The sequence below is a fragment of the Saccopteryx leptura genome, chromosome 4, assembly GCF_036850995.1.
Source record: "Saccopteryx leptura isolate mSacLep1 chromosome 4, mSacLep1_pri_phased_curated, whole genome shotgun sequence".
Lineage (NCBI taxonomy): Eukaryota > Metazoa > Chordata > Mammalia > Chiroptera > Emballonuridae > Saccopteryx > Saccopteryx leptura.
In genome coordinates, this window is record NC_089506.1 from 38766457 (window position 1) to 38792958 (window position 26502).

General features: G+C 46.4%; 2 protein-coding genes across 3 annotated transcripts in view; one reads left to right on the plus strand and one right to left on the minus strand.

Annotated features, from left to right (window-relative positions):
* COL4A2 (collagen type IV alpha 2 chain) overlaps positions 1-24189 on the minus strand; it is a 201294-nt gene extending 177105 nt beyond the window's left edge. Inside the window, exons 1-3 of one of the 2 annotated variants that reach the window (XM_066380564.1) lie at positions 24059-24189; positions 23453-23535; positions 23279-23333 (exon numbers count right to left, since the gene is read on the minus strand). In XM_066380564.1, coding sequence (XP_066236661.1) covers positions 23279-23333; positions 23453-23496 — 99 coding nt within the window. In that variant the 5' untranslated portion in view covers positions 23497-23535; positions 24059-24189. The other variant, XM_066380563.1, reaches the window with a different exon arrangement.
* A 65-nt stretch (positions 24190-24254) lies between these two features.
* The window catches only part of COL4A1 (collagen type IV alpha 1 chain), a 154255-nt gene continuing 152007 nt past the window's right edge, over positions 24255-26502 (plus strand). The window contains exon 1 of the mRNA XM_066380565.1: positions 24255-24387. Coding sequence (XP_066236662.1) covers positions 24304-24387 — 84 coding nt within the window. The 5' untranslated portion in view covers positions 24255-24303. The remainder of the gene's footprint in view (positions 24388-26502) is intronic.

Sequence of the window (26502 nt, forward strand, 5' to 3'; positions counted from 1 at the left end):
GCAGGGTGGAGTCATCTCTCTCTCTCTATGCCATATATGGTACCTACATGGTACAGCCCCGGGAAGCACTCACAAAAAAATCAAATCGTGCCATACAGCTCAGAGAAGCCTTTCAGGAGGTAGGTGTGGATGGTCAATACTGGAAACCTGGAAAAACAAAGATGTGCACTTTGCTTTGAACCATAAGAGAATCCCAGAAATACTGGCCCGAGGAGGTGTTAGCCAATTTTCAGAGTCGCTTAGATGAATTGTGAACAAGCAGATGGGGAGTCTCAATAGATTTCAAGGGATTTGCTCCAATCAAGCTGACATTCTGGCTGGGAAGGGCTCTGGCACGGTATTATTCCTCCCTCACTGCCCACCATCTCCCAGCTTCGTTCCAACTCGCCACCCACATACACAATGAAGCACCCAAGTAAAACATGGAGTTACAGCAGTATCTTTCCACGCCTGCCCTGAAACCTTACCCCCTACTAAACGCTGACATGTCAGTTGTCTGCTTAGTGACCGTTATAATACTGAAAATTCCTTTCTTTAGCTTGCTTGGGATGAAGTCATGCAGCTATAAGGGTGACTTGCAAAACAAAACCGAGTTCCAATCTCAGTCAAAGGGGCCACGGAAAGTCTTGAAATCTTTAATGGTAAAGCTTCTCATCCATCCGTTACATTTCATTAGAAAATTGTTACAGTACTCCCAAGTTTTAAAAGAGTAATTCATATTTATAGAAAAACAAAATACAGAGCATTGGTTTGGCAATTTAAGTATTCTACTTACTTAATCTGTCATACTGGTTTCACCATGAACAGAGATGAAAAGCTGGCTTCTTTACGCTATATATATTGTTGCACTTTATAGATTTCTCCCCAGTTTGCCATGGAATTATACACCTTGCTTAGGTGTACTTGGGAAAAATCACTAAGCGTTTCTCTCTTTTCCTACGAATGTCATGGCAGTTATAATACTTCTGTGGGGTAATTGAGAATACCAAATGGTAGTGTCTGTGGAGCTATGTGAGTCTAGAATAATTTGCTTGGGACAAACCTTTCAAGAAAAATAAGGGTCCCGGCACCAGCTCTGCACAATCTAAAGTGACGTTATCACGTTATTGAATTCCTCTGGCTTTCTTTTTCTTCAGCCGCCAATAGGGATGACCGAACCTGCCCCGACTATTTACAAGGCTACTGTGAGGATTAAATTAAATGATGGCTATGAAACTTTTCTTTGAAAAGTACAAAGAACTAGGACAAATATAAAGTATCAGTAACAGGGAGGAGAGGACAGGGGTTTTCTACCATATCCAGTGGCATTTAGATAGCTCTGCCCTCCAAATACCACATTTTATATCTCTGTTTGGCTGACTCTATCTCTTTTGCCTTCTCTCTTCAGAACCACGCCATTCGCAACCTTGCCCCTTCCTCACTATTGTCTAAGGCTTTTAAGAAAGCCTTTGGTGTGTCATGAGTCACATCTCAGCTTTCTGGACTCTCTAAGTTAGGTATTCAGGAATTTAGGCTTTTCAACTTCAAAAGAAAAATAAAATTCAGGTTGAATCAAGGTGATATCAGTGAGGTGGGAAGGAATTGTCCTTAGACATGTACAGAACAATGGAAGAATAAATGTAGTGGTGCCTTAAATTGTTTTATATTTAGTATATCTTTTAAAACATTACCATTAAAACCATCTGATAACCCAGGGATTGAAGTAATAAGTAACTTGTTTAAAGGTCTAAACTTCTCCATTTAATTTATTCCTGACTTTTGTTCAGATTGGCATGATGTCTTATATCTTTACCTGGTTAGGAACTTTAAAAACATTGTGCTAAGATAGAAGAAATATTTATTTTTGCTGTATTATGGGACCTCAAAGAAGTGTGGGCTTTGTGCCATGATGGAGTTCTCTGAAGATCAATGGGCTTTGGCTTGATAGACTGTTTCGTTCACCATTTCCAAAACAAGTCTTTAAAACCAGTGAATCATGTAATTTACTCAAAAAGTGATCTAATATATAAAACGACTTAATTAGTGAAATTAGATGACAGCATTAGTTTATCAAGGCTGACCCCGGACTAGGGCTTGGGTGTTTTAATTTTAACGGGAACTAGCTGTGTGGTTAGAGGCGGGTATCTGTACCTCTCTGGGTTCCAGGCTCCTTATGTTTAAAAGTTTGAACTAGTTTAGCCCTAAAGTCCTACCTGCCTTTGAGCTTTTACATCTAACTAATTTTTTTCAGTTATTCATATTAACTGAAGACTCCTTCTCACCTGTAGTTTAACAAAGACAAAGTCATACGTATTAGTATAGATGAATGAGGTTTCTGGTACACAATTTACAGTTCTATCATCACCTAATGATTGATGGACTCAGTTTCATAGTGACATTTCAGGAAAGTGTTATAAAAATCTATTTAGACTTTAATAAGTTGGTGGGAAATTAATCATTTTGGGTATGCGACCAAAAAAAGCTGTTGGTGTCCACAATTTTGTTTAAAGGGTGGCTTTTTTTTAAAAAAAATGATGGCTAAGTGCTAAAACTTCACTCAGGACACAAGTGCCTTAATAAATTATGAAAACAAAATTAACTGGGTGTGGGCCACAGCAGGACAGCTATTTCTCTGGGACAGTTGGGGGGACTTGAACGCTTCAGTGACACCCACAGAATGAATTCCTCTTTGAAACAACATGAGCCAGCGACTCCAAGCTGAATTTCTTCATTTTTCCTTCCAATACTCCATGTTCAACTCTTCACTATAACAAGACATGCATTCAAAAATCATCTGGGACTATTAAAGAGGATCACTCTAAAGTACTCTCAGTGTTTTGCCTTTTTTTTGTGTGTGTGTGTGTGTGTGACAGAGACAGAGAGAGGGACAGATAGGGACAGACAGACAGGAGGGGAGAGAGATGAGAAGCATCAATTCTTCGTTGCGGCACCTTAGTTGTTCATTGATTGCTTTCTCATATGTGCCTTGACTGGGGGGCTACAGCAGACCAAGTGATCCCTTGCTCAAGCTGGTGAGCTGTGCTCAAACCAGATGAGCCTGCACTCAAACCAATGACCTTGAGGTTTCAAACCTGGGTCCTCTCGCTCCCATTTTGATGCTCTATCCACTGCGCCACCGCCTGGTCAGTTGCCTTCTAATGATAAGGATTGAATGGAAAATGTAGGGTCATTCTGACCCTGAGATAGATGGGCCACGGAGCATGGCCGGTGGTAGTGGTGAAGGAACAGACCTGTTTTCGGGATAGACTCGACTGCAATCAGTGTTGTGGGGAGAAGTCTGTCTTCAATATCTGTAGTGGTGGCTATATGTGCTGAGTCCTGGGGTGGATGGGGCCCTGAAACACTAGAAGGAAGCCAGCTAGCGGAGGGAAGTGAACTAACCTAAGAAGAGTTGCTGGTGAGGCCAAGACATGGACGGTCAGGAGCCCTCCTGATCGCTAGCCACAGAAGTAGCTGAAATGGGGGTCATGGCAACGAGGGTCAGCGAGGTTAGTGGACCAGCAGATGTGCAGTGGCAATGGATGTGTGTACGCTGGAACAGGGCAGAGCAGTCTGCAGCTGAAACTACACGTGACTAAGTGAATGCTGCTTCAAACTTCTGGTGGATAGGGTGGGGAAACATCAAACCAGATTTTACCTTCAATCTAAACTTTTTATCTACCCATGAGTAAGACTCTTTGGTTATAAATTGGTCAAGTTTTTCAGCTGGCTTACGAGCTGCCGAGACTGAGTTTCACTGGTTTTTGAGCAGTAACTCAATAATGAAGTTCCCACAACATGATTCTCCTGTTGCCATGCAGATTAACAGGCTGACGATCAGGGACAGATGACGGATCGATATGCTGGACATAGCCGGAGCCCGGTGGGCGCGCCCCAGCAGAGCAGGAGGCCCTGAGCAGGCAGCCGGGCACAGCGTGGGGACTGAGAAAGACCCTGGTCTGCGGGCAGCCCCCTCTGTGGAGTCTAGGTCATTCAGGCCGCAGGAGTCTCCCAAGAAGGAGCTCGTGCAAATTGGGGTCAGTGAAAACTCAGGCAACTGATGTCCAAAAACAGCTTATTTAAGACACTTCCTGTGGCCTGAAATAAGCTGATGGGAAAAGGGGCTGAAGGAGCTGTCTCTCCATTGAAAAGCTTGGAATTTCCAGCCCCTGCTTCATGACTGAAGGGTGTGGAGGGGCTGGAGGAGTGGGTGGGCCGTCACTGGGGAGAGTGGGGGGGAGAGGACATGCTCAAGTTCAAGCGGTCATTGAGTTCAGAGTTAAAAACAGTAATCACAGCACTTGCTGGGGATGTTTATTTCATAACAGACACTGTGTTCAGTTCTTTACATATGTTATGAAATGTATTCCTTTTAGCAGCTAGCTGAGGGAGGATTATAAACTCACCTTACAAAGGAAGAAAACAAAGGTCGCAAAAAATGAAAGATCTCACCCAAGGCTACAGTTCATGACTGATGGAACCCACTTTGAAACCATGTGAGCTGGCTCTGAGGTCACAGCTCCTCACCTGGGGCAATGGGCAGCTGCAACTTGTGTTCTAAGCAAAGGACTTAACTTGAAGTTAAGAGTCTGGGATGGGACACATTCATAATGTGGGAGACACCTGGTCCTCCTTCCCTGCCACGTACAAAGTCCAAAGTGTGTACCCTGAAGGAGAGAGGACAGGGATAAGGAGTCTGAGGGAAGAGTAAATACAGACACACAAAGGGACAAAGGAATTCAAGCCTACAAAGCAATCTTCCCACTACTGCACTCAATGAACTTCCACTGCTGAACAATGCCTTAGTCATCGTTCAAACCAAGAGTTCTCTATCTCTACTCGCTAATCTTCCAAAATGATTTCTCTTGCAGACATCTAGGTAATATGCCTGTCTTCTTAATCTTTGATTTTATCTCTACTACGTGGTTGTCTTACATGGAATTTTCCAGAGGTCTCCATTTGGTAGCTGCTTTAACTAGAAATGGTTAAATGTATAACTGACCATGTACCAGGGAAAATCAAATGTTGGTCTACGAGAAATAGAGCTGTCTCTAACAATTTAGAAAGATAACTGGGGGGGGGGGGGGGGGAAGGCAGGCAAGGGAGCTGTGCTTTCAGCTTCATTCCAAAGGGAAACAGGCTTCGTGTAAACTCTCCATGAAACAGGCGTGTTATATTTTGTTAGTTCTACACAGTTATTCAGAAATGTGTTCACTGATCACTATGCACACCTTTGGTTTAAACTTGGTTCAAATGATGAGCTCAGGCTGCTGGTAAGTCTATTTTCATGAACTAGGCCATGGTGCCCCTCCTCCCATTCACGCTCCTCACTCCTCTCGCAGGCCGTTTTTGCAACGCTCAGGGTCGAATTGCTCTCAGGCAGGACATGACCCCAGAAACCTCAGCCCCACTTGTCAAAAGAGAAAACGCTTTGAAAAGAGAGAAATTCCTTAACCCTTCTAGAGACCAGCAGATGGAAATGCTTTTTCTCTTCTGTGGCTTTCCAAAACTTGCCCACACAAGCAAGTGTGGTGCGATTCTTGTAATATTTTAGAAGATTGGTAGGACGTTCTAGGAGCAAGCAAGCCCCGGTTATATGTTCTATCAATAGCTAGGGAGTGATATTCAAAGGGAAATCTGAATCACAAGGCTCTAGAAACACTGTCCAGGACTCTAAGCAAACCATGGGCCCTGGACCGGCAGCGTCCCATCCCCTGGGAGTGGATAAAAAATGCAGAGTCACAGGTCCCTCCCTGATTTGCTGAGTCAGATTTGTTCTGCACAGTCCTAGCCTGACTGGCTTTTCCAAGGCAGCCAGGACTGAGAAGCTTTGTCTGATTTGCTTTCTCATGCATCCAGGTGAGGAGACATCACCTATTTGTAGGTCTCACTCCTTGTTAGAGATCAGAGATTACAGGAGAAAGTGACTTCTCAGGCCAGTCCCCCTTTCCTAAGTCACCTCCCTATCATAGACCCAGTAAGAAGGAAGTCCTGAAAAAGCAAGTCCAGTTATCACTTTGATTGATAAATGGGAAACTTTGATTGATGGCCTCCACCCATTCCCACAGACTGTGTGTGGTTTTGGTCACTGGTTCACTTTCAATACTCTTCTTACTCTTGAGCGACCACAAAGCTGAGTTTCCGGAAGCACGAAGGAGGCCATTGCCTAACCTCTTCTGCCCTACAGAAAAAGTTCAGCTCAGTCCATAGACTGCTCATTGGCCAAACGCCTGACTTCCCTTTGGGGCTGCAGCTCAAGAGAAAAAGAAATGCACGCTATGAAATAGTTTGGCACTGTGTCTTGCAGTGGAAGCATATTTTGCGTTAGTTTGATTTTGCAGATAAGCCAACGTCTGTCCACCCCAGTGGCTTTTTTGTTTTATCCAGCAATTCAAATGGAGTGAAACCAATGAGAGGGGAACTCCTCATCCGTTGACTTCAGGTGCACATGCACTCAGCACGACTTGTGCTGTGATTCTGAACAAAAACGACCTCCAAACACTTAGTGTTGTTTTTGACCAGGACTCCTCCCTTTCCTGCTTTCTCTCATCCTGCTGGTGTCTGTCTGTCCTGTGGGTCAGATCCCAGCTCAACCTTGCACTGGTGCTGGAGAGTTGGCATGCCCACACCTGGCCCCCACCTTCACAGGGCCTATAGGGCCCACGCTCAGGTTTGGGGGGAGAGGAAACCCTCTTTCCTTTGGGCGTTTCTTATCGCACCCCTGTGGAACCTCCCACCATGAGCACAGTGGAGGCAGGGAGAGAAGATATCCCCGAGCCATCATTGCCAGACTTCTCTGTCTGGGAGAGAGACCCTCCAAATGGCCCTGTAGCCTCCCTGACACTCATGCATTTAAACCCTGGGCTTCACAACTGCAGGGGAACAAGTATTCGTTAAAGACACATATTCAACACAACTAACTCACAAAAGAATAAAACACAGTCAGACTGGTGCCAGGCATCCCCGTGTCATTTCAACATCTCCGGGCGGGGGCTGCCCCTCACACGGATGCTCTTCTCCTACTGGGCCTGGGTCCACGCTTGCGGACAGGTCCTCAAACAGAGTATGCAGAGAGAAACTGCAGAAAAACTAGAGAGCCTAAACTGACCTTGTCTTTGGGATTTAAACTAGGGATGTGACTATAGGCCCTCAATCTCTTTGAGAAGTGTCGCCTCCACGCCTGCCATAGAATGAATTCCAGATTTTCACGGGATCAATACCATTTGTTTCTCTAAGGCTGAGAGGGAGTACAGCCACTGGGGGCTTGGTGCAAAATGAGAGCTTGGGCTCAGTGTGTTAGACTGAACATTGAGAAGGGGACCCTTCTTTGAGCCTGCTCCTGGGTGCCCTCTCTCCTGAGCCAGCTGACCTTGCCCAGGCGGCCTCGGTAGCCTTCTGATCATGCCACCAGGGTCCTGTGCTTAGAATCCGGAAATAACTTCAGACTTCCCATGGAATGGTTCAATAAAACATCTTTTTAATAAAATCCTTTAAGCACCTCTGTGCAGGTGACCGTGCCAGGGGAGAACACAATGACTCATGAGACAAGCCCTGAGCCCTCCGGGAGCCTGGAGTCAGGCAGGAAGGGGGAAGAGCAGTGGTTAGAGGTAGACACTGACCAGGGCAGTTCAGACTCCCTATCCCCACTTCTCCACGTCCTAGAGTCTCCCCAACCTTCTGTATCTGTGAGCCCAGCACTATAGGAAGAGAAGGGCTTAGGGACCTTTAATTCGGTAAACTCTTGGGCAAGACCTTCGCCTTGGTGGCATCTGATGGCTTGACCACACCCTTCTGCAGACAGCCTCCTTCCCAGGCTTCCGAGTTGCAGCTTCTCTGGGGCCTCCTCCTGGCTCCCGCATCTCGAGGCCTCCATTCTGTATTTTCCTCCTGAGAAACTTGTGCAGCCCCAGGGCCTCAGGAGGGGCACCAGATCTGTGACGACCTCATCTGCATCTCCAACCCAGGCCTCCCTCCTGAGCTTCACGCCTACCTACCCATGGTTGACCCAGGAAACTCAAACTGTACTTCCTGGACCCACTTTATCAGGGAGCGGTCAACATTTGCCAGAAAGCAAGACACACATCAGGATGCGAGGGAGTGAACGGAGCCAGACAGAATTGGGGGGACCGAGTCTGCGGAATAGAAGTGCAAGACGACCCATGACCAACCCGCCCATGTGCCCCTCTGTTCTGTGAGGTGAGTCTCTTCTTTTAAACATGACATGAACCACTAAAACCTATTAACTAAGAAAACCAGACTGAGCTTTAAAGTAATAACTTTAAAAGGTACAGGAATAGCCTGACCTGTGGTGGCGCAGTGGAGAGAGCAACGACCTGGAATGCTGAGGTCGCTGGTTCAAAACCCCAGGCTTGCCTGGTCAAGGCACATATGAGAAGCAATATGAGTTGATGCTTCCTGTTCTTCCCCACCCCCTCCCCTTTCTCTCTCTCTCTAAAATCAATAAATAAAATCTTTTTTAAAAAAGTAGAGGAATATTATTCAGCTTCAAAAAGGAAGAAAACTCTCATACATAATACAACACAGATGAACCTTGAAGACATGATGCTGAGTGAAATAAGTCAGTTAGAAAAGGACAAATATTGTGTGATTCCATTTTCAGGAAACTCCTAAAATGGGCAAGCTCACAGAAATAAAAAGCAGAATAGACATTGTCAAGAGCTGGGGAAGGGGGTGTGGGAGTCAGTTTTTATTTTTTAAAGACTTTTAAATTTGTATTCATTTTAGAGAGGGGAGAAAGAGAGAGAGAAGGAGAAAAGGAACAGGAAGCATCAACTTCCATATGTGCCTTGACCAGGCAAGCCTGGGGTTTTGAACCGGCGACCTCAGCGTTCCAGGTTGACACTTTATCCATTGTGCCACCACAGGTCAGGGTGAGAGTCAGTTTTTAATGAGGTCCGAGTTTCAGTTTGGGATGATAAAGTAAGTTCTGGAGTGAATGGTGGGGCTGGTTGCACAACAATAAAAATGTTTTTTTCTTCTTACAAAAATAAGTATTTATTACAGAATGTTAAGAAAAGTAGCATGAGGAAGAAAAAAAGAAAATTGCCAATGCTATCTTTAGGATAGACCACTGCTGTTAAGCAATGAAAATGTCCTTAATGCTATAAACTGTACATTTAAAAATGATTAAGATGGTAAACTTTAAGGTATGTGTATTTTAACACAGTTAAAAAAAGATAAAAGAAGTATAAAAATATCAATACCAGTTTGCATTATATCTACAAGAGACCTGAGGTGACTTTAATAAGATGGTTTCCTAATGATTAGTTTACAAACACTGTGTTTGTTGTATTTGTGATGTAGAATTATGTGTCAAGATTACTTTTTACTTCAGGAAATTTACGTAATTTTTAACACATTAAGTGCTTAGAAAGAATAAAGATCTGAAACAGTTGTTTTTAAATGTGAGGAACTAAGACAAACCTCATGAAGTCTGTCTTTTCTTTCCCCTGTTTATTCTTACAGACTCTAGTCAGTTAAAGCCCAATGAAGAAGAGAAGCCGGCATGAAGGCAAAAATGTCAACTGAATAAACAGCCTTAGTCCTTTGTCCTTAACTCAAGAATAGAAAATAAGGATTTTGTGAAAGAAACTGTAGAAAAAAGAAAAAAGGCAATTGAAGAAATATGTGACTATATGTATATCTCCTTTTAGATAAATTTATTTTTCTTGGAGACATTGATCTGGCTTTTCTCTCCTGCTCTTACGCCAAACAGAAGCAGATGGTCCCGGGCTTAGATTTTGTTCTAGGGGAACCAACCTCTTCAGTTATTTGAAATATCTTGTTGCCCAGCCATTCTTTGTTCTAGAAACTCTAGACAGAGTCAATACTATTCTTACCCGCTTGTACTTCTTAAGTAAAAAAAAAACAAAAAAAAAAACAACACACAAAAAACAATGAAGAGTGAGCATGACTAATCTTACTTTCTTCCCCCTCTGGAGTAAAGTCAAGTTATAAGTCATTTATTTCTAGAACATTAAATTCCAATCAGGTGAGAAGCAGATAACAGATCGCTCCTGTTGGAGAACAAAGATATCACCCACAAATCACAGCGCAGGAGCTCATAGGAGGTGAGAATCACACACACGCAGTGAGCGGACTGAGTGGGGGTCCAATGACTGGGTCCTCAGTGGCTGGAGAGGACCCTGGGCTGTGTACTGCCCGCTGAGCCTCACCACCTTGGGAAGGGGGGTAGGATGTTCCTAGACATGGGCTGTGTTTCGTGGGTGGCGAGCCCAGGACTCAAGAACCAGAACTTCCTGGTGAGCACAGCAAATAGTCCTGATTTTAAAGGATGAAGTTCGTCTCTGCATGGGCTTTACTTTTATTTATTTATTATTATTATTAATTTTAATGGGGTGACATAGTTCAGTCAGGGTACATAGGTTCAGAGAAAACATCTCCAGGTTATTTTGACATTTGATTATGTTGCATACCCATCACCCAAAGTCAAATTATCTTCTGTCACCTTCTATCTGGTTTTCTTTGTGCCCCTCCCCTCCCTCCACCCCCTTTTTTCTCCCCCCAACCCCCCATAACCACCACACTCTTGTCCATGTCCCTGAGTCTCATTTTTATGTCCCACCTATGTAAGAGAGTGGACCCCAATGCATAGGCTTTAAATTCCTTTACAGTCACCTGAGGGACCTGTACAAACCCCAATGTCTCCAGGGGATGGGCCCAGCACTAGCAGTACGGAACATTCCTGAGGTGGCTGTCACGTTCAGCCCAGGCCGTCAATCCAGCTTAACCCAGAGGTGGAAGCTCTAGATGCCTGGCCCCGCCCCAGCCCAGCTCACCCAGAATATCTGGAGAGCAGGGTCGGCGTCACAATACTACGAAGCTCCCCAGGTGACACTAAACTCCAAGGTCTTCTTGGTAAATTCTGCACATAAATAACTGATTTCAGATCCATTATTTTTTTTGGCAAAGTTTTGGATCTAGAAGAGCACAGGGTCTCGGTGAAGAAATTTTAGAATAGGTAATTTCCAAAAAGAGCAATTTAGAATCTGTAAAGATATTTTACTCTTTTTTCCCCAACTTCCTTGATGGAACTCCATTGACATTACTGGGGAAGGGAGAGAGAGAGAGGGAGAGGGAGCGGGGGAGAGAGAGAGAGGAAGAGAGAGAGAGAGAGAGGATGAGAGTGGGCATGTACACTTACAACTAGGTGGAGGGGTATAGTGAAGGGTTGAATTTTGCCAGCTTAATTTGTTCTGCGCACACTTTCCTCCCAACACAAGCAAGGAGAGCTGAGTGGCCTGAGCGAGTTTCCATTTTAATCACGAGCAGAACTGACAACTATCTGCTTCGTTCTCATAACTGGGTTGCTCCGGTTTCTCATAGAATCATTCGGGAGAATTTAAAGACTACATTCCCCTTCCAGACCCCAGGAAATCTGTTAAGGCTTTGAAAGAATGTTTCATGTCATGCCTTGAAGGTCTGTTCTTTTATGAGAGGGTGGGAACCAGACCCAGTACTAGCAGGAAATGTTTCTAATCTGACCCATCATGCTACTAGCCTTCATCTAAAACATGAATGACTTTTGCTTGCAAAATTGTCATTTTTGCTTGAACTTTGCAGCTTTTTAGATATGCAATTAAAATGAATATGTCTGCTCTTTTGCAATTTCACAAAAGCCAAAGCAGACAGCTGCCAACTCACTGTATTGTGTGACTTAATGAGAAACACATTTATTTTTCCAACCTCTCGCATCTTGATGTTTTGGTAAGCACAAACAAAAACTAATGTCTGCATGTGCTGGCATAAGATTTACAAATCATTTCAGACTATTTGCTTCTAATATTTCTTGATTTGCGACGGGAAGGGGAGCCTGGACCATAAAAGCTGATGACTAAGACTAAGGAAATCCTTTCTGAGCTAAGATTGTCTTGGGTGGGTGGTGGCAGGAGGAAAACCTGGGGAGAGTGGGTAGGAAAGGAAGGTGGCTTTTAGATAGGAAAAGAGACTATCTCAGGCCCTTATTCGGTCTTCCATTGTACTTGGACAGCTGTTACAATAGGACAATGACTAAGTAAGGAAGAAAGGGAAGGAGGTGGTTTTCCTCCCTGGAATTTCCAGCTGGAATCTTCCTGTTTGAACCCACCCATTGGTCTTGCTCACCTGGGCGCTCAGGAGGAAACAGGTCTGTCTGCGTGTCCTGTCACCCTGACTTGGGGAGCCACAGCAGACATGGGGAATTGCTAATGCCCTGCTGGGAAATGGCAAGGGCGGGGTGAAGGGGGTGTCCCGTTCTTTCAAGAAAGAAGTTCTCTCCTAAGATTCTCTCTCTCTTTTTTTTTTTTTTTTTTATTTTACAGAGACAGAGAGAGTCAGAGAGAGGGACAGATAGGGACAGACAGACAGGAACAGAGAGAGATGAGAAGCATCAATCATCAGTTTTTCGTTGCGACACCTTAGTTGTTCATTGATTGCTTTCTCATATGTGCCTTGACCGTGGGCCTTCAGCAGACTGAGTAACCCCTTGCTCGAGCCAGCGACCTTGGGTCCCAGCTGGTGAGCTTTGCCCAAACCAGATGAGCCCGCGCTCAAGCTGGCGTTCTTGGGGTTTCGAACCTGGGTCCTCCGCATCCCAGTCCGACACTCTATCCACTGTGCCACCGCCCGGTCAGGATCTCCTAAGGTTCTAATGAGTGTTGCTATGCCACATTGCAGACCAAAACCTATTGAGTTTTCTTGCTTTGTTAAATCACATTTGGGTCTCAGAATTATTAGAAGAAGATGTTCTTTGTTTTTAAGTCTTTCCACAAGTTGTGGAAGTAATTTAGTTACACCTTGATCTAACTTCAATTAAAATTTAAAAAATTTTTGCTGGCATTTTTCAAACTTAAGAAAATGGAAACAATGATCTAAAGGCAGCCTGCAGATGCCCCTGGAGCCATTGTGCCACGTGCACTGTGTGTGTGGTGGCGAGCTTGTCCCTGGCTCAGCCTCCGGCCACCGCAGGCACCGCCCCGACGGCAGGATCCTGCCCCGTTCCCTCCACGTCCCTTCAGTCCTGCTGGCCTCGTGCAGCCAGGCCCACGTCCTCCTCTGTCCGCTGGGCCTTGCTGGGCACCCTCTCCTCTGCCTTGAATGCCACACACAGCGAACACCCTGTCATGGCAGTGAGTTCCACAATAATTTTTCTCTAAATTCTAATAACACATGAACCTTTCTCTCTGTGGCTTCAAGGTCTCTTTTTGTTTGTTTTGTTTTTTAATGTTTTGAGCACAAAGACCCATATTTAATAATAATAACAATAATAATAATAATAATAATAAAATCCTAAAACCAAGTAGCCATTAGCTAATGTTCCCATGCATTAGCAAGCGTTCCCATGCTAAGACGGCTAAGATCTTTACATGCAATTTCTTCTCTTGTCCTCAGAGCACATTTAGGAGGTAGAACTACCGTATTTTTCTCTCCATAAGATGCACTCCCCTCCCCCCAAACAAGTGGAGGGGAAAATACCTGTGCGCCTTATGGAGCGAAAAATATGGTATTTTATTAAATATTTTAACACACCATTTGGTTCAGAATATTTTTTTTCTTATTTTCCTCCTTAAAACCCTAGGGGTGTCTTATGGTCAGGTGCGTCTTATGGAGCGAAAAATATGGTATTTTTATTCTAGTTTTACAAATGCAACCAACTAATGCTTAAAAACTAAGTAACTTGTCCAAAAGTCACACAGCGATAGTAGCAAAAGCAGGTTTCCAGCCCAAGACCCAGGCTGGCCTTGTTCCGCGTGAACCCTTTGCCACATGTGGTTTCTTTACTGTTCCCCTCAGAATGGCCTGGCGCTAAGCCTTGCGGGGGCCCTGCACCTGTTTGCTAAGGAGTATGATCGCGTGGGAGTCTGACGTACCGAATGTCTAACACAGTCACGGAGAGAAGCTAAGCCTCAAGCAGTGAGCTTCTGCATATTGCTCTCTGCTCACGGATAATCCCAGGTGACATATTTAACTTAAAAAATTCAGCCACACAGCTAGACAACTCTTACCCCCCACCCCTACACATGTGAGTGCTCAGAACACTCTGACCCCACTGCTCGTGGCTCGTCCTCGCTCTGGGACCCGGATCCGAGCCCGTGAGAGGATGAGTGTATATAACTTGTGAGTGAGTATTCCTAGTAGAATTGGACATCTTCATTTGGCAATTGAATTTTACATGAATGATCTCACCATGAACTTGTGACATGGTTATTAGCATTCCTGTTTTACACACGCAGAAAAGGAGGCCCAGGGAGGAAAAGTGACTTTTCCCAGTGTTTGGACTCAAACCCAGATGCTCCAACTCTTTGTAACAGACCACAACTGTCTACCTGCTGGCACGTGGGCAACGCCAATGAAAAACATTAGAACAAACAATACAGCAGCAAAAACAGCCCCAACATAAGGAAGCTGGCTTCTTCTCAGGAAAAAAATGGATTCTGTCATCATTCCACTGCTGACCATGGGGGTCTCCTGCAGAGCTAAGATAATTTTAGGAAGGTCTCTTACTCCCCAGGGGGTTTCAGTACATCTTTCTCCAAGTCAGGACTGACAATTTTCCAGCAGCCTCTCATCTGCTGAGATAATACTGCTGTGTTCACACCCCTCTCCCCTTTACATACCTGTAGGAAATGCACCTCAGGCCTGGAGGAGGAGAGCTCGCTGGGACTCGGTTCAGCCTCTCAGACCCCCTTGCCACTCCCATGCCTTCCTTGGCCAGCCTTTGAGGGCCTCTCCTGAGTGCCACTTCTTTAGTCCTTGTTTCTCAGAGTTCACGAGCTACTCAGCCACCTACATGCACAGGTCGGCCTCTCTGCAGACCGTAAAGGGACTCTGAAAGGAACAGGTCTGCCTGATGTTCCTAGAGACAGCAGTTCTGTCCTCTGCCTAGGCACCCTTGTAGAAAAAAAAGGAGCCAGGAGCGTCCAAGGGCGTGTGTGCACGTGTGGGCGCATGTGTGCTCTGTGTTCTCCATTTCTTTCTCATGGATCTGTCTACCTATCAACCTATCTATCTACCTACCTACCATTTATCATCTATACCGATCAACCGTCTATCTCTATCATCTACATCTATTATCTATCTCTATATATTCCATATAGATAAATAATACCCACATTTTACATATATATAGGATACACTGTATTTAGATATAATTAGATGTTACATATATTTTATACGCCCAACATCTTGTAGATTTTGAGTAGGCACACACGCATACATAACCTGAGGTGGGGATCTGTCAGCCTCGCCCAGTGGTTAAGAGCAGAGGCTTTGGAATCAGCGAGTCCTGGGCTTCATTCCCAGTTTATCCCTTATTAACTTGAACAAGTACCTTAACCGATGTGCGCCTCAGTCCGCACATTTATAAAATGGGATGGCTGCAGAGTTGTGGGCATTTCGCAGGCAATGCATGTCAGTGGCTTAGATTAGTTCCTGGCAGCTCACAAATGGGAGCTGCTGTATTTCTCCCACGGGATATTTTAGCTGTCCCTGGGGAAATCCGGAACACTAGCAGCACCTTCAAGGGTTACTCTTTCTTACGTTGATCCCAGAGAACCCTACAGAGACCCTCTCAGAGCTGCTGTTCCTTCTCTCCAACCTGGAGCCAGTGTCAGGGAGGTGAGGGCAGAGGAGGGAGGGCTGCACCAGCCAGTCCCACGGGGCTGGTCTGTTTCCTGCGTCCCTCCTTCCTGACACCAGTTTGCAATTACTGTACAGTCCTTGCTAATCAGTGTCTCTTTTCTCCAACGGACAAACCAGAGCCTTGCAGGCCTCCCAGGGAGCTCCCGGCTTTGATCGTGTCCGCTAGCAGAAACCCTTTCCTCTGTCTCACGGGCCCACACCACTCCACAAAGACAGTCGCACAGCCTGAGTCCTTCACGTGCAGAAGAACATCGTTACGCAGTTTCTACTAGGCACCAGAAAAATCAGTCCATGTATTCAATAATGCAAATTCCTCTCTAATTCCCACATGGAGTTCACCAACCTGGGCAAAAGTAGCAACATAGGAATTTTATGGGTGGGGTTGAAACAATCCCTAGGAAAAAATGCAAATCTTCCATAGATGGATCAACTGCTTCCTTTATCATCATATACAGCTAGCTTTATCCAGTGGGGGAAAGCATTTAATTTGGAAAACACACACACACACACACACACACACACACACACACACACACACACACACACACAAACTACATTTTTATCTCCTCTTTTATTCGTTGTTCCATGACTGTATTCCTCATCCAAAAGATTTGTTTGAATACTTTCAACTAACTCATTTTCAACTGACATCTTTACTCATTTATGGAAGACACTTTACTGAGCGCTTGCTGCGCTTCAGACCCTGGAGCATACAGTGTACTGAACAAATCCGGAGCAACAATGTAACAGCTTCTAAACTTTGGACTGTGGTAGCAGTAACTGCAATTGAGAATGAGTGAGACAAATGTTTAATGCCTATGAAAGTTACAAATGATGACATAAAATCATTGATCTCTAATGATAATTAAAAATCATAGCAGTTTGAGAGGGCACTCTCATTAGATTCTTGAATGGGCCTCAGTCCTAAGGGAAAGACGTTTCAGCCAGGTACAGGCATTCTGACATCTGCCACATGGGTACTCGAATAGGTGAGAGGGCAGGGTGTCCTTCATGGCACAGGGGCGGCAGGCTACTGAGAAGAAATACCATGCGTATGTGTATGTAGAAAGCTACAAAATAGAATTGGAAAGGGTTGGGACAGAGCCTGCTCTATTCCTGCAGGGTGGTGACAGAGGCAAATGTGCGAGGTGACAGCCATTGGCCATTGGCCATGCTTGTTCTTGGCCCTTTCCCCCCAGTCCTAACTAAAATAGAAGTCATGGCCACTTGGAGATTGCTAACTTGAAATTCCACCACAATGGTTGGAGCGAGTGTGTGTGGAGGTGGGGCTCAGGGACACTGGACATCCCAGCAGAGCCATGTTCTTGCCACCCACCCAGGCACGCAAGAAGGTGGGGGAGGTCTCTCCTTTTCCACACAGCACTCACATACTCTAGCCTGACAAATTACCAAGGGCTAGAGGTGTGAGCACTCATGTATAATGTCTCCCTGGAAGTGACACTGCCATGCAATCCTGCCATGCCATTGTAAGCTCAGGACACAAGTGTGCCACCGTTTTCTCTGCCTGGTCAGTTGCTCAAGAAGAGGGAGGTTACTGCAGCTTGCTGCAGGCTCCCTAGGAGATGCTGAGCTCTAGATACTCCATCAGGATGCCTTTCCTCCCCTCTCTTCACACAGCACTCCACCCAAGTTAGGAGACAAAAGCCTTTTCCTCTGGCGGGGACACTCCTGCTATATTTCCAAGTGCATAGGAGTGCCTTTTGTTTACTTAGTCTATTAGAGAAAAGAATGGGAACCATACTTCCTCTCGCCTCCACATCTGCTGTTCACTTGCCTCAGACTTGTTGCTTCGCAGCCTTTTCTCTGCACTTGCCTGTCTGGTTTATGCACACCAAATGTCCTTGGCTTCCAAGAGCAGGTTTTTAACTTGGGAATAATTTAGACTTGCAGAAAAGTTGCAGAGATAGTGCAGAGAGTCCCTGCATACTCTTTGCCTAGACATGATATGCTACGTCAACATTTTACATTGCCTTCCTGCTTTTTGTCAAAACTAGAAATTGACATGAGTGCATTAACTAAATTAGAGGCTCTATAAGAATTTTTCCTGTTATCCCACTAATGTTACTTCTCTCTTCCAGGATACCACACTGCACTTAGTGGAGGAGTTATTTTTCTTTCCACAAAAGAACTTATTGCTTCAAAAGGCAGCCTCATTCAAGGCAGCAGAACATAAGCTAACAGAACGCCCAGCGCACATCAGCGGTCTGCCAGGAGCAGCAGGAGACCGGGAGGTACCAATAGGAAAGACCAGACCCAGGCACCCAGGGGCTTAGTGTCTAGTGGGTAGGGCAGAGCTTACAGGGGGTGCTGTCAGGAACTGTACTTCCTTTGCAATTCACTCCCTGACCACATGGCTGGGATTGGACTACATTCCATGGGTCTTCCTTAGATTAGACATCTCCTTTTTCTTTGATGAATAGTTAGAAGAAAAATCACACCACAGAGAAGCCCATGAAATTAAGGTTAGTAACTCATTCAGGCCTTCATCTGTTCCGGGAGAGTCTCATTAACTGACGGAGCCGATACAAGAGGAGTGGCAAAAGGTAGCCACCACATGACCTGCCCTTCTCTCATCTCAGCTGATTAAGTTCCATTCATTGAATTCCAGAAGCCCCTCACGCCCTAAAGATAAAAAGCCTGATGCAGCATTTTTACTTTTAAGTCATATCCTGGAGCGGCCCACATGCTTTCCTGGAAAAGCATTCCTCTTCCCAATGTCACAGCAGGGAGGATGAGAGCCAGCTCACCGCTGCTTCAGCTCAGGGAAGGGCCCGCAGCACGTGTGGGCGCCTAGTGCCCTCAGTTCTGACTGCAGCTCACCTGGAGCACTCCCGCACTGACACCATGCAACAGCTCCCTTTTGGCCTTCCCTCAGGCCCCAGAACCAAGGCAGTAAGTCATCTGCCCCAGGATCAAACAGCCAGTTAGCAGCCAGGTGCGCATGAGGCTTTGTTGTTTCCCAAGACTCTTGAGTCCTTGGCCCCAGAACCACCGGCTATGCACAGATTGCCTGGTTTCCAAGCTGACTCAGCCAAGCCGGCATGCAGTTCCAGACTTCACCTAACAACTGACACCAGCAGATAAGAGGGGCCAGTTTCAGAGCTTTCTCTGAAGCCCCTCTAATCAAAGACAAATATCCTTTTTCAGATGAAGAGAACAAGACATTCCAAAAATCACCTTTTACGTAGCAACATCTTCATTATCATCAAACATAATGTTGAAGAGTTATATGCTTACTGCCCTTTTGTTTTCTCTCGAATTTTCTCTATTACTTATTTGGAGAGTGTCACCTATTTTTTTTTTCTACCCTCTCTCCTGAAAGACAATCCTTTGATTTTTATTATTTTAGCAAAGTTTTATTTCCTATTCTAGAACTTTTTACTTGCAATTTTGCTTTTTTTTTCTCTGGTCCCAATACCCACTGACAATACTAGAGCTATACTTCCCCGCCTCCCTTCGTACCTGCGTCTAGTTCTGGGATGCCACGATGAGTCCTGGTGTTATTTCCCGCCACCCAGTCATATATGCCACCAGGGAGGATTGCTTTCACTGCCTCCCGGGTTATGCTTGTGTTTCCATTAAGGAGGAATGTTGTGATATTTCCCTTCTTCTTAGGGGTCCAGATTTTGAACAATAGGACTAAAGCTCTAGGGAATTCTGGGAAAGAACTGTTCTCAGTGATTGTTACAGAAAGCATCAGGAGCACCCTGGCACGATGAGAGGAGAAGAGGAAAGCTTTAGGATACATGGCTGCTGGGGCTGCTTTTTCTATCTTTTCTGTTGAGGGAGGAATAGGACGGCAGCGTGCAGGAGCGTCAGTTTTCAAGCGCCTGTTCCAGGGCACGGATTCCTAGAAGGCTCCCTGGAAACTGAAGCTCGAGCTGCAGGCAGTCTGTAGCTCAGCGTTTTCTCGGGGCGTACATGCACCCTGATACCTATGAGAATCTAAAGTCTGTGGCCTATCTCTCCAGCTGAGGTCATAAATTCAGCCCAGCCCCTCCTGCATATTTAATCTAAGCAAAAAAAGGTCTTGGCTCTTTGGAACCCTCTTCCTCCCAGAATTGAACAGGACTGGTCTCTTAGATCTATCTACAAGGTTGCCGCCCCATCTCTTAAGATAACTAACCAGGTTCAGCATGGGCTGCAGGGAGGCTTTTGCTTTTAAGTCTCTACGAAGGCCAGGCGCACATTGCTGCGGGAACCCTCTGACACAGGTTCAGCAGATACCTCAGGCACTTGCTCTGTATCACACTCCAAGGAACTTCACACATGTCCACTCGCCTGACAGCCTCCAACACTAGAGGTAGATACCATTGGTAACATCCCTTTTGCAAGACATAGGGATTTTGTGAGTGCCAGGGTAGGCAGCAGCTCACCAGCTGCAGAGTTGGGAATGGCCCCCAGGCAACCTGCCTTTAGAGTGTAGGGAGGTAACCACCATGCTGCACTGCCTTTTAGGAAGGGCCCTTTGCACATGCGCTCGGCACCTTGACATTGCATTCAAGGCAGGGGATCTTCAGAAAAGGCAACCTGAACAATAGTGGGTTCCGCCTATGGTTGCAGATGCAAAACATATGTTTATGTTGGGTTCTGAGCCCAGGTTGTCCAATAGAATTTCTGCTTCCTTTTCTCCTTTAGATACCTGGTCCTATTGCTTCTCCCTTGCTCTGGGCTCCTGCTCATCAGAGCAAAGGAGCAGAGGAGAGGGAGTGGGGTTCACTTTCCTAGAAATCAGGCTCTCAACACACTACTCTGTTAGTCACAGTTAAAAGCAAGAAGCACAACCAGAAGACTCAAATACTGAAACTCAGGAGCACCCCCACTACTGACTTCTAGTCTGATCCTGGGAAGCTCAGTGCAGTAAGCAAGTATCTGGGTTCAAATCCCACGTCTGCCCTTACAAAGATAGACCTTGGGCAAGTTGTTTAGACTCTTCGTGCCTCTGTTTTCCCAACTGTAAGATGGAGGTGGTAATAGTTACCTCATAGGTGTCTTGTTCAATGAGGCCCAACTTAAGACAAATTGTTTGTCTTAAATTGTTTTATTGAAAGCGCTCGTTCAATAACTATTCTCTTTGCTAACTAATTGTAGCTGTTTCTGCTATAAAACTTTTCAAGTGACAATTAGCAGCCCCTTTTACTAAACTGACCTATTCCTGGAAAGAGTCCTTGGTACAAACAGGCCTGAGACAGGACTCTTGAGCATGGCACACAAAAAGGGGAAGGAGCTGAACTTGCTACAGTTAAGAAAGATATTTTAATGAAGATAGGTAAAAATCAAAAAATTATTTGATCAGTTAACAGCTATTCAAGCCAGCCAGTGGTCAGTAAGAAGTTAATACCTATGATCACACACTCAACAGGATTCAGTGCTTTCCTTCCTAGAAACTTCCTCCTTCTTTAAGTGTGTGCGTTCTGCTCTGGCTCATAGGTCTGAGCCAAGTCCTATAATGTCACTGGTGCATAAGGACCCATATGGATCAGCTATCTAGGTTCTGATCTTCTTACATCAGAACATGCAGAATTGTGTGACTATTAAATTGTACTATTAATATGTCTCTAGGAAAATAATTCAGAAGTGTTTATCTGTTCTTATTTGTAGATTCAGAAACTAAAGCCCAGAGACATGAAATAAATTGACAAGTCATTCCCATTGTCTCCCAACACAATGCTCAGTGATTCCAAAACTCTAGCTTTATGTGGGAATGCGGACCCCTAGGCTCCACCCTAGAAAGTCTGATCAGAAGGTCTGTGGACCGGAAGTCGATGTTTTTAACCAGCCTTTCCAGGTGAGTGTAGGGGTCCAAAGACTGTACTCTAAGCAGCACTGCTGGGCAATAAATGCTCTTGGTCCCATCCAAGGATCAGAGAGTGAAGAGACTCAAGTGAGTTTGTAGTATCTAAGAGGTTTTAGAGGAAAGCCAAGAGGAGTATTACATGTGACAGGGTACTAGCCTTTGTAAGAAGCTAGGGAACATTCTTTTACTGTTCAAAGTGTGGAAACCAGGGCTGTAGATTATATGAGACTGTGTACAGCTAGCTGCCTTTAGGACCCAGGTACTCTGACATGTAGCCCTTTCTATCAATTTTAGGATCAGTCCTAGATAAGATTTCTGGGACTCTCACCATCCTCAGGAAGGGAAACATTGATAAAACAAAAGTGATTCTAGGGCACAACGGGGTGGGGGAGATAGAACAGCCGGCACACACACACTCAACAGGATTCAGTGCTTTCCTTCCTAGAAACTTCCTCCTTTAAGTGTGTGCGTTCTGCTCTGGCTCATAGGTCTGAGCCAAGTCCTATAATGTCACTGGTGCATAAGGACCCATATGGATCAGCTATCCAGGTTCTGATCTTCTTACATCAGAACATGTAGAAAGGAAGAAACAGACCTGATTTTTAAGAAAACTTTGGCCTGGAATGTTCCGGTCAAAGTCTCTGACTTCCTTTCTGAATTCCCAATCCCAGAACTAGAGCAGAAGGCAGCAGAAAAGTAAGGCTAAAGGTTCTTCTCCAAGCCAGAGTAGTTCTTTCTTACTTACAGCCTTTAAAATCTTTGTTTTACACAAGGATAGAACAATGTGAAAATAACAGAATTGAAATCAAACCACAAATACAGCTTCTCTTTGTCCCTGTGTGGGCACTCTACCCACAGGGGAACCCTCCTGAAGTGGGGGAACTCCCAGCAGGGGTCTCTTGGGAAATGAGGTGTGACAGAAATCATATTTTAACACAGACTAGAGAAGACGAGCTCCCGGACACCTAGAAAGTCCCCTAGATTTGCAGTCTCAGTTTAAACATTTGTGTCCTTAACTGAAAAGACCCTCCAACCCTGTGGCAGTTTAGTCATGCTACATAAAGCTCAGTAAAAGTGGCTCCTATTATTTAAACACAATTATAAAACCCCATAGTGCAGTCACCAGTGCAATGACAATATTGACAGAGCCGCCTGGAATGGCAGGGCTTTGGGGTGGGGAGTGTGCAGTAAACGGGTCACAGGCCCAAGCCTTAGCTCTCACTTCAGCTCTCCCAGGGCCAAACCAAGTGTTGGGAGAAAACCCAGGGTTCAGTCATTGTTCCCTCCCTCACAAAGGTTAAAACGAAGCACAGCATTGCTTGTTGTCCTCATCGCCCCGCCCATCTCCCCCCCCCCCCCCCCGCCTTCCCCCCCTTCAGACATTCATTTAAAAGAACAAGAAAACTCTGCCAAGGACAGGACAGTACCTAGACACCAGCTTCTGAGTTCCACAAACACGTTTCTCCCCTGTACCCTGGCGCCTCATTGCCATGTGACTGACAGCCTAAACTTCGGAAAAGGATGCCGCAGGCTACATTTTAAACTATTGGCTTCGGTGCAGGGGCCTACGCCTGGAAGGCACAGACTGATGGTGGGGAACGTAAGGGAAGGCTAACCGGGGAAGTTTCTTGGGGAAAGTGTGCTTTTTCAGAGCCTGGTCTGAGCAGGGGCTGTAGAAGGACACACACACACACACACACACACACACACACACACACACCCAGGTGAGCACGCACGAGCTGCCTTTTGGCAAGGTCACTCGGTGTTCCAACCACTCTCCAGTGCGCGAATCAAAGCCCGTGAACAGGAACCAAAACTTACCGCCTGGACGCTCTGGGCCAGGAGTCCCACTGTCACCACCCCGAGCAGCAGCCACCTGGATGGCAGAGGGAGGAAAAGGGCCATGAGCGTGCCGTCCCGGCTTGGCAATTCCTGAAAGTTACATGGAGCAGCCCCGCGTGCGGGAGCCACGGGACAAGGCAGAAAGTCGCTTACCGCCGCAGGGAAGGGCCCGACGCCGTGCACTGATCTCTGTCCATGATCCCAATCCAGCCGCTCGGGGCTCGGGTCGGTCCCTCCTAGCGAGGAAGGCGAGAGACAAAGCGGGCTTAGCAGGGACTGGGGAGGAAAGCATCCCGGCCGCCGCCGCCTCTGTCTGTGGAACGCAGGAGAGCGGGGTGCGCCCCCACCTCTCCGCAGGGGTGACGGAGAGCCGCCCCACTACGGGACAGAAGGAAGGGGGGCCTCCCCCTAGGCCCTGGTAGGTGCTGCTAAGCCGCGGCCGCTCGATCCCCAACCTCCCCTCTCGTTCCTAACAGCGAGCACAGGGTGCCCCAAGTCGGTGCCTTCGGCCCGGGTGTCAGCGTCCCGGGGCTGCCCTCACCTCGGGCCCGGCTTCCGCCGCTCAGAGGCAGCGCGTAGGCCCTCTCGGACTCCCCGAGGCCGCACGTTCGCCCTCTGTCCCCCGCGCAGTCGGCGAGCGCGGGGACGCAGAGTCGCGCAGCTGCAGCCGGCGGGTGCGGAGCGCCGAGTCCCGGAGTCCGGGTGTCCCGGTGCGCGGCAGCCACACTCCCGGGGCCGCGCGCTCCCGCCGCCTCTTACCCGCGCCGCAGGGTCCTCCCCTTTGAGACGCCGCCCGCGCGCCGCCGAGGGGAGGGGGCAGCGCCAACAAATTGAGGAGCTCGCCTGGCCTCGCTCAGGTCTCCGCTGCAAGCTGCCGCACCCGGGACAGTGCTCAGCGATCGCGCCCCGGCCCTTCGCGAGTGAGCCGCCCTCGCGGCCCCCCAGCGCCCGACCACCGTTCCCCACCGCCAACCACCGGCTGTCGCCGCCCCGGGCGAGCCACCATGGGGCCCCGGCTCGGCGTCTGGCTGCTGCTGCTGCCCGCAGCGCTTCTGCTCCACGAGGAGCGCAGCCGGGCCGCTGCGAAGGTGAGTCCGGGTCGGCTCGGCTCCCCGGCGCCCCGCCCTGCGCCCTGGGCGCCCCGCGCTACCCCTTTGTCCCTGGCCCAAGCCTCCCGCCCGCCCCTCGGGGGTCGCGTGTGGCACGGCCAGGTGCACTCTCCCCAGTCCCGGCTGGTGATTCCTGTGGGCTGCGATCGCACATCCATTAGGGAGCCTCCTTTGTTGTGGCCTGGGTAGGAGAGAGTTTGGGGACTCCTCACAGCTGGGGCAAGAGAGCAGAACTTGGTGCGCACTGTGTGGGATAAGGGTGTCCGGGAGATAGCGGGATTTGAACTCGTACCACCCAAGCGGCTGGCTGCCTTCACCTGCCCTGGGTGCCCGGGTGAGTTGGGGGCAGGAGGGGTGGACATGCGCTCCCCACACATGTGCCCAGGAGTCTCTTTGGGCGTGTTTCTCTCGTTTTTTGGAGACACTGTTGGTTGATGCTGAACAGTCTGGGCTGTTTGCCTGGAAACAGCTGTATCTTTGCTTTCCCACGACTTTTCTGTTGCTAAAGCACGCTCAAGAACATAAGTGGGGCTCTTCTGCAGTGCAGCTTTAAAAAGTTACCATACTTGACTCGTTGCCTTTTATGAATATATTTTTAAAAATTATAACCACATTTATATGTGAGTGTGAAACTGAAATGAAACTACATCTCATTGTTCTGTGTACAAATTGTTTTCCTAGTTTTCATTTCCTACGGCTGTGTGCTTGCCCGGAAAGGAGCTGGGAGTTCAGTTTGCAGGAGTCAAGGCTTCCAGTTCTGGATTGTCCTTGATGTTCTGTTGTTCTTTCCTTTTTTCCTTCTCTTCAGACAAAATACAGAACTCAGCTGTTCACTAGTGTCAAAGCCTTGTAGACAAAACCACAGAAGGTGTGGCTTCTAAACACATTTTGCACCCCCCCCACACACAATGTTTAAAAATGATTTTATTACTTGCCACATTTCCCACTGACTCTTTTAGTGTTTAAAATCCTAATCTTGCTCTTAGTCTTTTTTATTTGTTAGTTTGTTTTTTTATTTCTCTTCTGGAAGAATGATATTCACTGACTCCACTTCACTGTATATAGATTATTAACTGTTACACGCCAGAACAGACTGGTAATATGCACACATGCCTCATCACTGAGAGCTTGACTTGTTGCTGGCAGCGACTACCCGGTACTGAAAGGACTAATGACTGCACTAGTGGTTCACTGCAGATTATTGCTCCTAGCCCAGCGTCTAGCCTCGCACTGAAGCCAGTTATTTAAACACTCTCCAGTGATGATGACAAACTGCTTTCAAAAGAGGAGGCTCTAGAACACTTTATTTGGGTATAGAAATATGTATTGACCAAAAGATGTAATACTTCTGAGGCAAGATTGCTAAACTTGATGGCAACCTAAGGAGAGAAAGTTCTCTATTTGGAAATATGAACCTCTGTTTGGACTTAGGTTTTTTTTTGATTGATAATATTAACAAAGCAAAGCTAATTGTAAGAGCTAGCTTTTCAAGTAGCCAGGACTTGAAGGAATCAGCCATTCACTTATGGAAACTCCTGTTCCTACCTGAGCAGTCAAACTTATTACCCTTGAGTTGGGGATTTTATACTCCCCTTTAAGTACATTCCTGTCCTCCAGTTTTGCTCTAACCCTCAAGGTATCACAGTGTTCTAGGAGGTCTGGCATGTGGACACCCTCTGATCACCAATTGACTTAACAGATATTATCATTCCACTATATTTTTCCTGGCTTAATTACAGAGAGAGGCATATGACTTAGTGTGTTTAAAGAAAACCCTTTAAAAATAATATCTGGCTAAAATTTAAAATTGTCTCACTTTCCATGCCATCAATAACTTTTTTTTTCTTAACTCCTTACAAAATCAGCTCTTAAGGTATACCAGAAGTTGAAATAACTTCAATATTGTTCCAAGGAAAATATCATTTAAAAATACAGTTTGAATGATAAGATGTTATAAATCAATCAAAGCCTAATTTAAAAGTTAACACAAATGATTCTTTGGTTATCTGTTCCTTTGGAGTATCCAAATCACACTTTATCTGCATTTGTATACCAAAGGCCACCTACTATGTGCTGGACACAAATTGCATTTAT